General features: G+C 46.2%; 1 protein-coding gene across 3 annotated transcripts in view; it reads left to right on the top strand.

Moving 5' to 3' along the window:
* Gas7 (growth arrest specific 7) overlaps window positions 1–13566 on the top strand; it is a 233891-nt gene that overhangs the window by 138905 nt on the left and 81420 nt on the right. For all 3 annotated transcript variants that reach the window (XM_038328544.1, XM_038328546.1, XM_038328545.1), the window contains exon 2: window positions 12393–12513. In XM_038328544.1, the coding sequence (XP_038184472.1) occupies window positions 12393–12513 (121 nt within the window). The remainder of the gene's footprint in view (window positions 1–12392; window positions 12514–13566) is intronic.

Raw genomic sequence — 13566 nt, 5'->3', positions numbered from 1 at the left:
GCCATAACCAAAAGCAGCTTGGGGAGGAAAGGGTTTGTTTTATGTTATGTTTGTGCTGCATGGTCCATCATCAAAGGAAGTCAGGGTAGAAGTCAAGGCAGGAACCTGGAGGCAGGAGCTGATGCAGAGGCTGTGGAGGGGTGCTGCTTACTGACTTGCTCCCCATGACTTGCTTGGCCTGCTTTCTTATCCAATCCAGGACTAACCACCAGCCCAGGGATGGCACCAGCCCTAGAGAGCTGGGCCCTTCCACACCAATCACTAATCAAGAAAATACTCTGCAGGCTGCCTATAGGCCAGTTTCACCGAGGCATTTTGAGAGTCTTTCCCAGATTACTCTAACTTGTGGCAAGTTGAGATAAAACTAACCAGCACGCTGGTCCATGAGCTTTTGGGCATTCTCTTGTCTCTGCCTCCCACCTTATTGTAGAAATGCTGGGATTACAGATGCATGCCACCGCATCCAACTTTTTATGTGGGCTCCTGGGATCGAACTTGGGTGGTTGAACTTGTGTGGCTAACACATTTAGCAACTGAGCCGTCTCCCCTGGCCTTTTCAAAAGTGTGCCGTGTGCAGGGCGTGCTTACCTGTGCAAACACCTGTGAAGACCAGAGGCTGATAGCCACCCCGGTTGTGTCCTTATGCTGTTGCTCCTCTGTAGTGGGGAGCTGTGGGCTGGATTCCTGCCACCCTGCTCCTGCCATGTTTAGCTTTACACGTGAAATAACATCACACAAATTGTATTCTTTTAAATACTGCCTGGCCCATTAATTCCAGCCTCTTACTCACGTCTTGACTAACCCATATCTAATAATCTGTGTAGCACCACAAAGTGGTGCCTTACCAGGAAGTTTCTAGCGTACATCCATCTTGGGCTGGAGCTTCATTGCATCTCTGTCTTCTCTCTCAGGAGAGGCACAGCGGTCTGCCTAACTTAAGAGAGGCATGGCATCTGACTGATCCTTCTACCTCACTTCCTCTTCCTGTTCTGTCTACTCCACCCACCTAAGGGGCGGTCTATCAAATGGGCCAGGCAGTTTCTTTATTAGCCAATGGGAGCCCTCCATCATTTCCCCTTTTTCTGTTTAAACAAAAAAGAAAGGCTTTAACTTTAACATAGTAAAATTACATATAACAAAACAGTTATCAAGTAAGAATTACAGTTACAATATTTATATCTACTTTATCTTTTATCATAACAAAGGAAAACAACTATAATTATCTATCTATTCTTCTTCAGCTCCATCAAAGACTCCAGAAGGACACAATATTACCTAAGTAAATAAGAAATATGCAATTTCCAAACTCTAGAAATCACAGAGACATTGTGCTACCTGGACAGTCACCCAAAGTTCTTTTGTACTGTCGGGGCATCCATCTTCGGCCTACAGGCCCATAAATATCCAGCAGACATTTCTATGCAGCAGGAAATTTCGAAGGCAGTTCAGTCAGTATCTGCTGTGTCCTGTAGAATGTCTCGCAGACTCTTTCATGAATCAGGAACCCCAAAAGATCATCTCACATTTAGTCCTCTCTCTGTGGGTTCTTCGTGTCCAGTTTATGCCAACAGTCCAGGCAAGAGCAGTTTCTTGCCCAAGTGGCTATTAAACTCCATAAGGATCCTTTTCGATGCCCATCTTCCTCTTGAAGTAGATTGGTGCTGCCAGGAGCTGACGTGTCTCATTGTCATGAAAAGCCTTAAGTTTTAAAACATCTAAAATGCGATATTCTGTAGTCTTTGAAAGATATGAAGAATGCCTATGTAACTTAAATATATCTCTATATAGTTAGAAAATCTAACTAACATAACTACAAGTTTTACTATTATTGATAACTATCCATTAACAACCTATATACATTACATTTTTAAATGAACTACACAATCACAATACATTAATCAGTATCAGAAATACACATACATATAACAAAATTTACCTTAAATTTAAATCACTAAAGCAAAATCCATATCAATGCAAATTATTCATCTCCATATCATATCCCCCTTTAAATGTAAAAGAACACTTATAAACAATATTTGGGAATATGGGCGCAGTTATTTCTCTCCAAACTGCTTCATGCTGAATGGGGGCGCTGTTAATCAGATCTTTCATGGTGTAACCTGTGTGCCAGGTTCATCTCAGTCATCAGTTGGGTAAAGTAATTTTCTGAAGGTGTTCACAGCAACCTTTCAGGAGGGCGTGGTCTATCATACCATATTGGGATAGAAGCAATCCACAGAGTCTCATTTTCTGTAAAAACAAAAGAAGAATCTCTTTTCCAAAGTATCATATCCTGAGATCCAAATTCTGAAGTCAAGGTATTTTCAAAATATCTATCTTGGATTAGTTCAGCAGCATTTGTAAACAAATATCTTTTAGCAGCTATTGCTTCTTCCTCAGCATTCAAACAATTCAAAGAGATTATAATAGTATACAGTATCAAGATTCTCCGTATATTTTCCATCTTTGTACGGCTTTATTTTAACCTCTATTTCGTTTATTTTTACTTTTATTTTTTTATTTTTTTTTTGACAAGTTCTCTGTATATCTTTGTCCTGGAATAACTCTGCAGACCAGGCTGTCCTTGAACTCTCAGAGATCCACTTGCCTTTGCAACCCAAGTGCTGGGATTAAAGGCGTATGCCACCACACCTAGAAATCACAGAGATCTGTCTGTCTCTGCCTCCCAGGCATTGGGATTAAAGGTGTGTGCTGCCACACCTTGAAGTCACAGAGGTCAATCTACCTCAGCTTCCCAAGTGTTGGGATTAAAGGTGTGTACCACCACAACAAACTACTTCCTTTTTTTTTCTTTTTTTTTTTACTTTTAAGAACTTTAACCTTTAGCCTGCATATATTTTTAACACAGTGTAAACCACTTAGACATTTTCTTTGACTTTGAATTTTTCTTTTACTGTATATCTCTCTTTCTGACTACATGAGTCTTTACTTTACCAAACAATATCAGTAGGATTAAAGCTGTGACTTTGACGGCTAGATCCAGCCCATTCCCTAGCTTTCCAGCCTCATGGCAGAGGTACCACAACTCTTTGGCGGTTCAAGGTCCCTGCCAGCAAGCAAGCTGCAACAGTGTTAAACAACACTCAAAAGCTCCATAGTCAGGACCGCCTGCTTGAAAGAGTCAGAGTTTGCCCTGGCAGGACAGCCCAGAAAGCCGGCATTTTAAAACAGCACAGCTTTTTTCCTGCTATGGCTGAAAACTGAAAAGCTTTTCATCAACACCATTTAAGTGTTTTGTGGCAGGACCTCTTAATGAGCTGCAGGGTTTTGCAGCTGAAGCTGAGTCAGGAAGCCTCTCTTAGATGAGAGCGCTTGCTCAGACCTGAGAAATTGCTGTTATCAAGAAAACATGCTTTACTCTAGTCTTTCCCAAGCTTTCTCAGGCTTTCTGTGGATTCAGTTATCCACGTTGGGCGCCATTCTGTAGTAAGGAGCTGCGGACCTGCTTTTTGTCCTGCCCTGATCCCACATGGTTAGCTTTACACCTGAAATATCAACACACAAATTGCATTCTTTTAAACACTCCCTGGCTCATTATTTTCAGCCTCTTACTCACATCTTGACTAACCCATATTGAACAATCTGTGTAACACCACAAATGGTGTCTTACTGGGAAAGATTCAGCACGTCTGACCTGGTGGCTGGCTTCATCGCTTCTGGCTCCCTGAGGAGAGGCACGGAGGTCTGTCTAACTTAAGAGAGGCATGGCATCTGACTGATCCTTCTACCTCACTTCCTCTTCCTGTTCTGTCTACTCCACCCACCTAAGGGGCGGTCTATCAAATGGGCCAGGCAGTTTCTTTATTAGCCAATGGGAGCCCTCCATCACTCCTCCCCTTTGTCTTTAGGTCTTTAGGTCTCACTGGTTGGCCAGCTCAGCTGGCTAGCTGGCTTCCGGGATCTGCCTGTCTCTTCCACGTGCTACAGCTACAGATCTGCAGCAGCTGTGCTTGACATTTAGTGAGTCCTGGGGATCCGAACTCAGATCCTCATGTTTCCACAGCAAGCGCTTCAGCCCGGAGCCAGCTCCCCAGCCCCATGAATACATTGTTTCATCACTTGCTGTCAGTGTTCGACCTAGGTCCCTTTAACTGTGACTTCCTCTTTCTTCCCAGTAACTTCACTTAAGCTTTTGACATTGGAGAACATCTTCTAAGTACTCTGGGCCCACATCACAGATCCCAACACCCGATCATTGGGAATATTTGGGAGGAAAACTGTGCTTCTCCCGGACCTCTGTAGAGTTTGTCGCCATCGTCCCCTAAGCAGTGTGTGTAACGATGCCACATTTACATTGTTTTCGGTGGCGTGTTCTCACAGTTAATACTTATGACAGCTTTTGCTGATGTTTTTGCTTGAGACTCTGCCCTTCTGGATGTCCTGGATGTCTTTTGTATTCCAGGCCTCAGATTCACGCTGCTGCTCCTGCTTCTGCTTTTCAAGTGCTAGGATTACAGGCATGAACCACCGTGCCTGGTGTGGTGGTTTGTAGTGTCAGGGGATACATGTAGGTTATGGTGTGACTGCTATGTAAAGCTAGACATGAACTTCAACCATCCGGGGCTTTGGGTATCTATGGGGGTTCTGGAATCAGTGAAGGACAATTTCCCCTTTGCTATAGAGGAAACGGGAGTAATGTTCTGCGAGTTCTTGTCTGTTGAAGACTGTATTTCTGTCACCTTTCCTCAAAAAAGAAAACTCGGCTGTGTGTGAAACTCTATCCCATACTATGCCAGAAGGCTCTTTTGTTTTTCTTAGACAAAGAGGTCCCATGTATAGCCCAGGCTGGCCTTGAACTCAGGCACCTTCCTGCCTACCATCCCAGAGTACTGGGATTAACAGGTTTGTACCACAGTCGTCAACTAAGATCCACTGTGCTTGTGTTTTATAGCTGCTGTTTTGTTTGTTTGAGGCAGGGTCTTGCTATGTAGCTGAGGGCAGTCCTGAATGTGCAATTCTTCTGTCTCAGCCTTGATGAAATGGCTGCCTCACATCTGTCTGAAGCTCAGTTCCCAGCATCATTCATTCATTCATTCTCATTCAATGTTCCGGGCACTGTGCTGAGTGAGACTCAACTGTGGACAAGGGGAGCGTGTCACTGCCTTCCTGGATCTCATCTCTAGTTTCTTTCTCTGATTGTATGGGGCTGTTTGCTCTCCGGCCCCCGTCTAGTCCAGCCTGTGCCTATGAAAATGACCCTCTCAGAACACACTGTGCTACTGTGCTACCTCCACAGCCCTCTCCTGTGATCTGCAATTTCTGAATAGATAGGGCTGGAGGAACAGTAACTTCACCAGCCAGACAAGGAGGGTGCTCAGCTTTCCTGTAGACTAAAACTTGAAGCTGGTGACATCGTTGAGGGAGGTGGGGCCACCATGGGTAGCTAGTTCTGTGTGGGAGCCCTCCTACCATGAACAGGTGTCCAGCAGAAAGAATAGCCCAGTTAGTCTAATTTTGTTTGAGAAAGGGTCTCAGTATGTAGCCCAGGCTGGTCTTGAACTCATGGCAGTCTGCCTACCTCCATCTTCCGGGTATGGAGATTACATCCAAGTTTAAACATCACCCCTGGCCAAGTTGGGGCTTGATTTTCCTAATGTTCCTTTGCCACCATGACCCCTGCTGAGTACCGAAATAGCAGTAGAGGCCATGCCTGACATTGTGTCTAGGTTTGCTCAGAATGTGCTAGCAATAAACTAATTGCTAGGGCCTGAATCCTTGAAGCTGCTCCCAGCCATGTCCTGACTACTTCTGGATGTCCAGCTGGCTACGTGGTTGGGGAAGGAGGAATGTGCTGGCAAGTCCTTTGTGGAGGAGCCTTCAAGCAGTGCCAATCACAGCACTGCGCTCATTAGCAGTCATTGTCATGGCAACGGGTCTGCCAGAAAGTGGCTCGTTAGGCTGACAACTTCGGAGGTGTTATATATAGATCTGGGTGTGGGGGGGAGAGGGGGTGCAGAGCCCTGTGGATATGCCTTTCTTTAGAGCTCCCATTGCTGCTGGGTTTTGGGTGTGAGAGGACGAGGAACGGGGGACCTTAAAACTCTCTGATCAGCTGCTAAGTCAAGTGTCTGGCGGCCACCTGTGAACACCTGCAGGTAGCGTTCACTCACTGCTTCAGAAGGTAAGAGGGAGGTGCTCTTAGGAGCATCCCGCAGGTGGATGTTGTCCCAGGATGAACTTGAATGGGAAGAGTGGAGGAGGCTCTGGGGAGCTTAGGAGAGGGGTCGGGACTTACTGGAGGCTGTAGTTGTTCTTAAAATATTCTGTTGAAAGGGTTTCGGGTTAGGTGATAGGATCCTTCCCTTTCATAAGTCACGGAACCACTTAGTGCCGCTTAGTACTGCTTTCTTACAAATCATATTTACTGGAACTTCAGGGTTCATCCTGGTTTCTATTCCAGAGGCAATGGTTCCTTTCAGTTGCTGCCACTGATGGCTGTGTCAGAGTGTAGTGAGCGGAGGACTCAGGGTGCAAACTGTCTTGATCTGGCGGTGAAAACCTAGCAGTTCACACACCAGACCGTTTAACATGCGCTGAGCTGATCACACTTGTGTTTTGGTTTTGGTATTGTGTGTTTTGTTTGGTTTCATTTTGTTTGTTTGTTTGATGACTGATTTTTAGATGTTTTAATTGGGTTTTTGTTTACTTGAGTCAGTATCTCACTCTGTAGCCTAGCCTGGACTCAGACTCACGAGGTAGCCCAGGCTGACACTGAGCTGACCATCCATCCCCCTGTTTAAGCCTCCTGGATGCTGGGGTTACAGGTTTGTACCACTCCATCTGAATGGGGCATTTCTTCTCAAGTTTCGGGTGATTCCCTTTATTTGATCGCTTGGCTTGCTGTTTTCCAAGGGGAGTCAGTACCTCAATTAGAATGAATGGTTTTTATTTTTATTATTTTTATTTTTTTTTATTGTGTTTAAAATAAGGAGATGGGGAAGTCAACCGACAGCCGGGAAATGAACGTGACGCCTGGGTGAGGGTGGTGATATTTTTGCGCATCTCTCGAGGAGGCATATGCCCCTTGGAGACTGTGAGACAATAAGAGTTTGGGGCCCGAGCTGTCATTCCCTGTGGGAGTCATATCTCAGGTGGACCAGTGCTGACACGAAGCTTAGTGTGGGTGGCTGGCAGGAGATGGGCTGAAGGTAACTTGGCACTGGGTAACTGGCCAGAATTTTCTAGAAGCAAACTAATTTTAGTTGGTTGGTTTGATTGACTGATGGAGTGAGTGAGGTTTTTGTGTGTGCTTGGATTGAACCCAGGGCACACTAAGTCTAGGCTCTGCCAATGAGCTATACTCTCAGCCCAAAAGCAGTCGCTTAAAGTAGTTTAGTTTAACCATTTACTTATCTGTACAATATGAAGTGATAGTTCTTACTTAAAAAATAGGAATGAAAGCATCCTTAATATAGACATCTTGTAAAGATGTATAAAGCTCAGGGCCTTGTATACTAAAGACATTCAGGGATAGGAATCCTTATAGGTACATAGAAATCAGGGCTGCACTCAGATCTTTCTGGAGAACCCTACTAGACTAAGGCTCTTTGGGGTTTACTTTTTTTTCTATTTGTTTTGTTGCTATGGTAGGGATCGGACCCAGGTTGTTGCACACACTAAGCAAGTGCCCTGTCACTGAGTTACATTCCCAGCCTTAGGTGTTTGAAGGCAGAGTCTCTGTGTATCTCAAACTGGTGATCCTTTTGCCTCCGAGTCCTGAGTGTCGGGATGACAGATGTGTGGGCATCTGACTTAGACAAGGGTTTTGAAGCGGTCTACAAACTCCTTGATGTTGCCAATGAAAAGGGTAGGGGACGAATTTTGCTAGCACCATTGTTTGCAATGGCTCTGAAGTGAAAACATGCAAGGGTCCATCAGAGGACCCATGTGTAAGCAAACGTGCTATGTATAATCAGACGGTGTGATGTTGCACAGAAGAACTAAAAGAAAAACAACGTGCCTCCTGGTGTGACACCGCAGAAGATCTTTACACCTATTTGGAGGAGGAACAAAAGACTGATACCTTCTCTCACACACTCAGAAGATGAACTTTTGTGTAGAGTTAAGCATGTTTTTTCTTAAACAAACGAGGGAAGAGCAGAAAGAGCTCTCCACTCTGGCCTGGAGATGGCTCCTTTCAGAGGCAGCGGCAGGGTTATTAAGTCCACCAGAGACATTCAGTGTGTTGCTTCACTAGCAGGAACCACCAGCCCGCTCTGCTCCCTCTGATCTTGTCTGTTTTAGGTGTTGTTGCCCTACTGAGGTGCCTCTCCACTCTTCCTTCCTCTTCCCATTGGAAAGAGCAAAGAGAGCTGAGCAGAGGAGCTGCAAGGGCCAGGGAATGAAGGGGTCTTAGTTAAGTTTCTATTGCTATGATGAAGCATCAAGACCAGAATTAACTTGGGGGGCAAAGGGTTTATTTCAGTGTACAACTGTTAGGTTAGACTCCATCATGAAGGGAAGTCAGGACAGGAGCCTGGAAGCAGGTATTAAAGCAGAGACCATGGAGGAGTGCTAATTACTGGCTTGCTTCTCGAGGCATCCTCAGCCTGCTTGTATATAGAAACCAGGATAACCAGCCCAGGGGTGGTACAAGCCACAGGGAGCTGGGTCCTCCCACATTAATCATAAATCAAGGAAATGCACCACAGATTTTCCCTCAGGCCAGTCTAGTGGAGACATTTTTCTCAATTGAGGGCCTCTTTTCCAAATAGCCCTAACTTATATCAGGTGACATAAAACCAGCCAGTGCAGACAGAAGGATTTAACTAGGGAGAGAACTAATTAGAGAAGAAATTCAAGGGAGTCCTTAATTACTAAGTAGTCATCCACACCTACCCTGTTGGTGGCTGTGGGCAGCTCTCCCAGAAGGCCGCCTGTTCCTGCCCCACTGAGGCCATAAGAAGGAGGAGCGTTATTGCTTTGGGACTCTTAAATGAGGACTGGCAGGCAATGAGTTAAAGTTTTGCCTTTGCATATTTTTAAAGTTTTATTTTTATTGTATGCAAATGAGTGTTTGCCTGCATGTATTTCTGTACATCACACGTATGTGATACCTATGGAGTCCAGAAGAGGACGCCAGATTCCCTAAAACTGAAGTTACAGGTGCTTTTTTGTTTTGCAAGCATCTTGTGGGTTCTGGGAACCAAACCTGGGTCCTCTGCAAGAGCAGGAAGTGTTATTAACTTCTGAGCTATCTCTCTAGCCTTGCTGTATGTTCTTCAAAGACAAATTTTATTGTGATAAAAAATATATATTTAAAGTTGATCATGAATAGCACTTATGTACTCACTGTATATTGTGTAACCATGACATCTTTCTAGTTTAAACCATTTTCACACATGCATGCACACACGCACGTGCGCGCGCACACACACACACATACACACAGAGAAAAAAAAACCCTATATCTGTCTTATCTTCCTGCCCACAGCCCTCTGTCACCACTAGTGTAATCTATGGCATTTCCTGCTCTGGACTTGTCCCATATTGGAATGAGACCACGTGTGACCTTTGTGACCTGACTTCTGTCATGATGTCTTTAAGGCCTAGCCATGATATTGTGAGAACTGGGACCTTATTCCTTTTCATTTCCGAGTAATATTCCATCATATGGCTATTCCGTGTTTTATCCATATTCTAAAGGATGGTTCTTTGTATTATCTACATGCTTGACCCTTGTGAATACGTCTGCCCTGAATGCTCACATCCAGCTTGCTGGGATGCTTGTTTACAGTCTTGCGAAGAGCTGTATACCCACCTGTCTCCAGCATCTATTAACTCCTGATTTGTGGGCGGTGAGCTAGCAAGGACTTCTTCCTAGGAAAGAAAAGGGCAAGAGGGTAGCAACTGGCTCCGGAGATAAAGGCAAGGCAGTCAGATGGCCAGCAGGGAGGGTGGCTGGTGGCTGTGTTCCACAGGTATGAAAACCACTCTCAGCATAGCACATTGGCAAAATTAAGAATTAGCCGCCCCCCCCCCACAGTGGGTGCTCTCCCACCCCTTCTCTGCCCTCCCTGGCTCAGAATTATGGTGTCTCTCCAAAGGTCCCTGCACTCCCTAGATAGGAGAGACCGCAGGACACTCTGCCTTCGTGGTCAACCATATCCTCCTGTGTAAACCGAGGCTTCCTGTGAGTTTGCTGGGTTTCGCAGATAGATAAACCAGAATCATTCTAAAGAGAAAGGTACTAGGAAGCTGAAGAGAGCCAGGCTCCCTGCAGTTCCTTCAAAGCTGAGGCCCTGGGGCATCGGGTGACTCAATTCATTCACTCTGTGGCCCACAGAACTCCTCCCCGACCAGCTTTCCAACATCAATCATCAACTCCAGGGGGGTGTTGGCCTCCCTTTCTTGGCAGCAGAAATCTCAGGGAACAACCATTGAGGGTGACATTCTGGAAATGGTGGAAAGGCAGTTGCGGGGAGGTCTGTGTGTCTACCTGGACTTTATCTCTCAGGGAGCGGAGCCTGGGAGAGCTTTCCCCCTTAGGGTGATATTCCCCCATCACTTGAAACAACCCTGGCCGTGGTCCCTCATTTGGGTTTTGGGTATGTTACTCTGGCTCTCCACAGCCCACACCTGGGCCAGTGTTAGCATCTTTTGTTTCATTGATGTGGAAATAGCCTGACTGAGTCACTTGCCCGAGGTCCAGTGGTGACTGAGGTAGAATTGGCACCCAGAGTGCTTGGAGCCAGAGGCTGTTTACACTGCAGCATTAGATCCTCTTTGTGCAGGGCCTTCCTATGAGCTTCAGAACCTTGCTTAACCCGCTTCAACAGCTTCCCATGGACCTCCTCCTGGTACTCGTGAAGTTAGTTAGGCTCAAGGAAAGATGAGGGGCCAGCCATCTCATCCTATAGTTCTAGAAGACTCTGCAGCAAAACACTCCTCTTCAGCACCACCCCGCCCACTCCCAACCCCAGTTACCACTTTATTCCCAAGACCCTGTGTATGCAGGATTCTCTCTCTCCCCTCTGCCCTCCTCCACACCTCCCTTGCTTTCTTCTTTTCTCCCTCTTCTCATTTGTTAACCCTTGGTGTTTTGAGACAGGGTCTTCCTAGGGCCTAGACTGGCATCAGATTCACGATTCTCCCACCTCATGCAAAATCAAAGAGGCGCTGTGGCTCAGCAGGTGCCCCTGCAGGAGACACAAACATGGGAGCACAGTTGTGGGAATTCATGGCATGCACCAGGGCTCCATAGAGGGCTGAGGGAGGCCATGTTTACTCCCAGCAGCACCTGGGATTTGCTCCTTCCTCTTATGGTACAAAGGCCTCCACAGGAAACTGAGACAAAGCCCCCTCCCCCCTCACAGGGCTGTCTGGAGAGGGGCATCAAGAGCACACCCTTCATTGCTCTGGTTTCAACCTTTGCCCTGTTTTCCTAAATATTGGCCTTTGGTGGCCAGAGGAGCCACTCCTGTGGGGCATGGCAGGGGACACTGAGGGCACCAAGGAGCTGGTGGCCTTTTGTGTTTGTAAACAGGTTTGGCTGAGAATTTTCCTGCCTTCCGTAGCTGCAGTTCTGATTTTTGTCAATTTGCCTTCTCCAAAAGACACAGCCATTTGATCCTCTGTTTTTAGTTTTAAATGTTCTTTAGCCAAGAATCTTTATTTCTGTGTTTATTGGAGATTTACGTGGAAAAGATAAGAGAAAAAAGGATAAAAATTGCCTGTAAGCCCCCCACTGAGGGATCACAGATGCAGCTACAGTATGTGCCCACCTTCCACCTAGTGCTCCGACTTACATATTCTTCTGTTACTTAAGGCAGATGTTACCGTGCACGGTCACAGGAATCAAGCCTATGGTATCTGGTTCATCTTAAAAATTTCTGGTTCCCCATGCCACAGTGACATGACGCTTGGAGAGAGAGAGAAACCCAACCCCGCTCTCACAGACTCTCAACATTATTAGAGAATGTTTTACACCTCGCGCTGCCGCGGCATGCATTAATTACTTCTGCTAGGTTTGCGCAGCAGGCCTGGGGCTGTGTCTGCTGCTGTACTCAGTGGTCCTGTGGAGTGTAGACTGCACATCCCACAGCGGGTATAGTCTGCACAGTCCACAGCGGGTGTGGAACACACAGTCCACAGCGGGTGTAGATTGGTTGCATAGTCCATGCGGAGTGACAGGACCTTTGACAAGCGCAGCACCCTGGGTTTGGTTTTTTTCAGGGTCTGCTAGGGAAGGTCAGTTCTGTCTTCTCTGGGTGGGGCTGTGCCTTCTGTGAGGGACACCTCATACTGCATGTCACCTGTCCCAAGAGATGCCTGCAGGCCAGGCTATCCCAGTTGTGCGATTCCAAAGTGATTTTGTGGCTCCAAACAGTTGTGGAAATGACATGTCTGACCCTTTCCTTCCTCTCCAACAGAAGCCTGGGATGGTCCCCCCTCCGCCGGGAGAGGAGAGCCAGACGGTCATCCTTCCACCTGGCTGGCACAGCTACTTGTCTCCTCAGGGCCGCCGTTACTATGTCAACACGACTACCAATGGTGAGTCCCGCTCAGGAACAGCCTTTTCTAACCCGGCAATGTCTGCCTCTTTCTGGGCTGCTTTTCTCCCTCCCGCTCCACCTTCTGGTTTGGGGGCTTTTCCTTGCTAAATCTGACTCAAGGAAAGGTAACCTGGCATCTTAACCCAGATTCTAGAATTGTTCTAGAATTGTTTATCATATGCCAGGGGCTACAGTAGGGTCCTGCTCATCCCCGGGGCTGGGTGTTGGGGCCTTGCTTTGCATTCTGGAAGCAGCTTTAGAGGACAGTTGTACTTTCAGATTCCCCAAATCCTTGACACCTCACACCAACCTTCATTGAACTCAAACCTTAGAATCTGGGACTGTATTGTTCGTAAATGACCTCAGAAGCCAGTTCAACAGGTCAAGGTAATCTATACTGTCTAGGGACTATTCTAATGGTACTGGAGAGTCAGAGGCTGCAAAAACTCGCCCTGATTTTACTGTAACACCCTTTTCTCAACTTAAGTATCTCACTGGCTGCTGGTCTCAAATGCATGCTAGTTCTCCTGTGACAACCTCCCAGTTGCAAAGATTAGAAGCCTACACCCAGCTTCCCAACCACTCCCCACATCTCTTTGAGCTGAATAGGGCTGGAGCTCCATGCTTCAAAGAGTTAAATTTCCCTGAACCTCCCAAATGACTCCAGGATCCCGATGGTTTATGATGCTGTGCAGTACACCTAGTCTTGGCACAAGTTAAGCAGGACACTGTTCAGGTTGAGGGCAGAAGTGTAAAACAAACCAGCTGAGAAATCCTGACCTCCCTGTATTTCCAAGGACTCTGCCTCGAGGAAACCAAGAGAAACAACACAAGGAAAATTAGACTTGCTGGGCACCGTGGACATGTGTGCCAAGAATGTGAATGTCTACCTGTTGGTCCCAGCATTGACCTCTTACCTCTTTTCTGCCTATCTAACTTCATAGCTCTATCTTGTCTCTTGCCACCAGAACATGGAATGAATATATATATATATATATATATATATATATATATATATATATATATATTCCATATATAAATATAAATTATT

The sequence above is a fragment of the Arvicola amphibius genome, chromosome 4 (assembly GCF_903992535.2).
Source record: "Arvicola amphibius chromosome 4, mArvAmp1.2, whole genome shotgun sequence".
In the NCBI taxonomy this organism is placed as follows: Eukaryota; Metazoa; Chordata; class Mammalia; order Rodentia; family Cricetidae; genus Arvicola; species Arvicola amphibius.
This window is presented reverse-complemented; position numbering and strand designations above follow the sequence as displayed.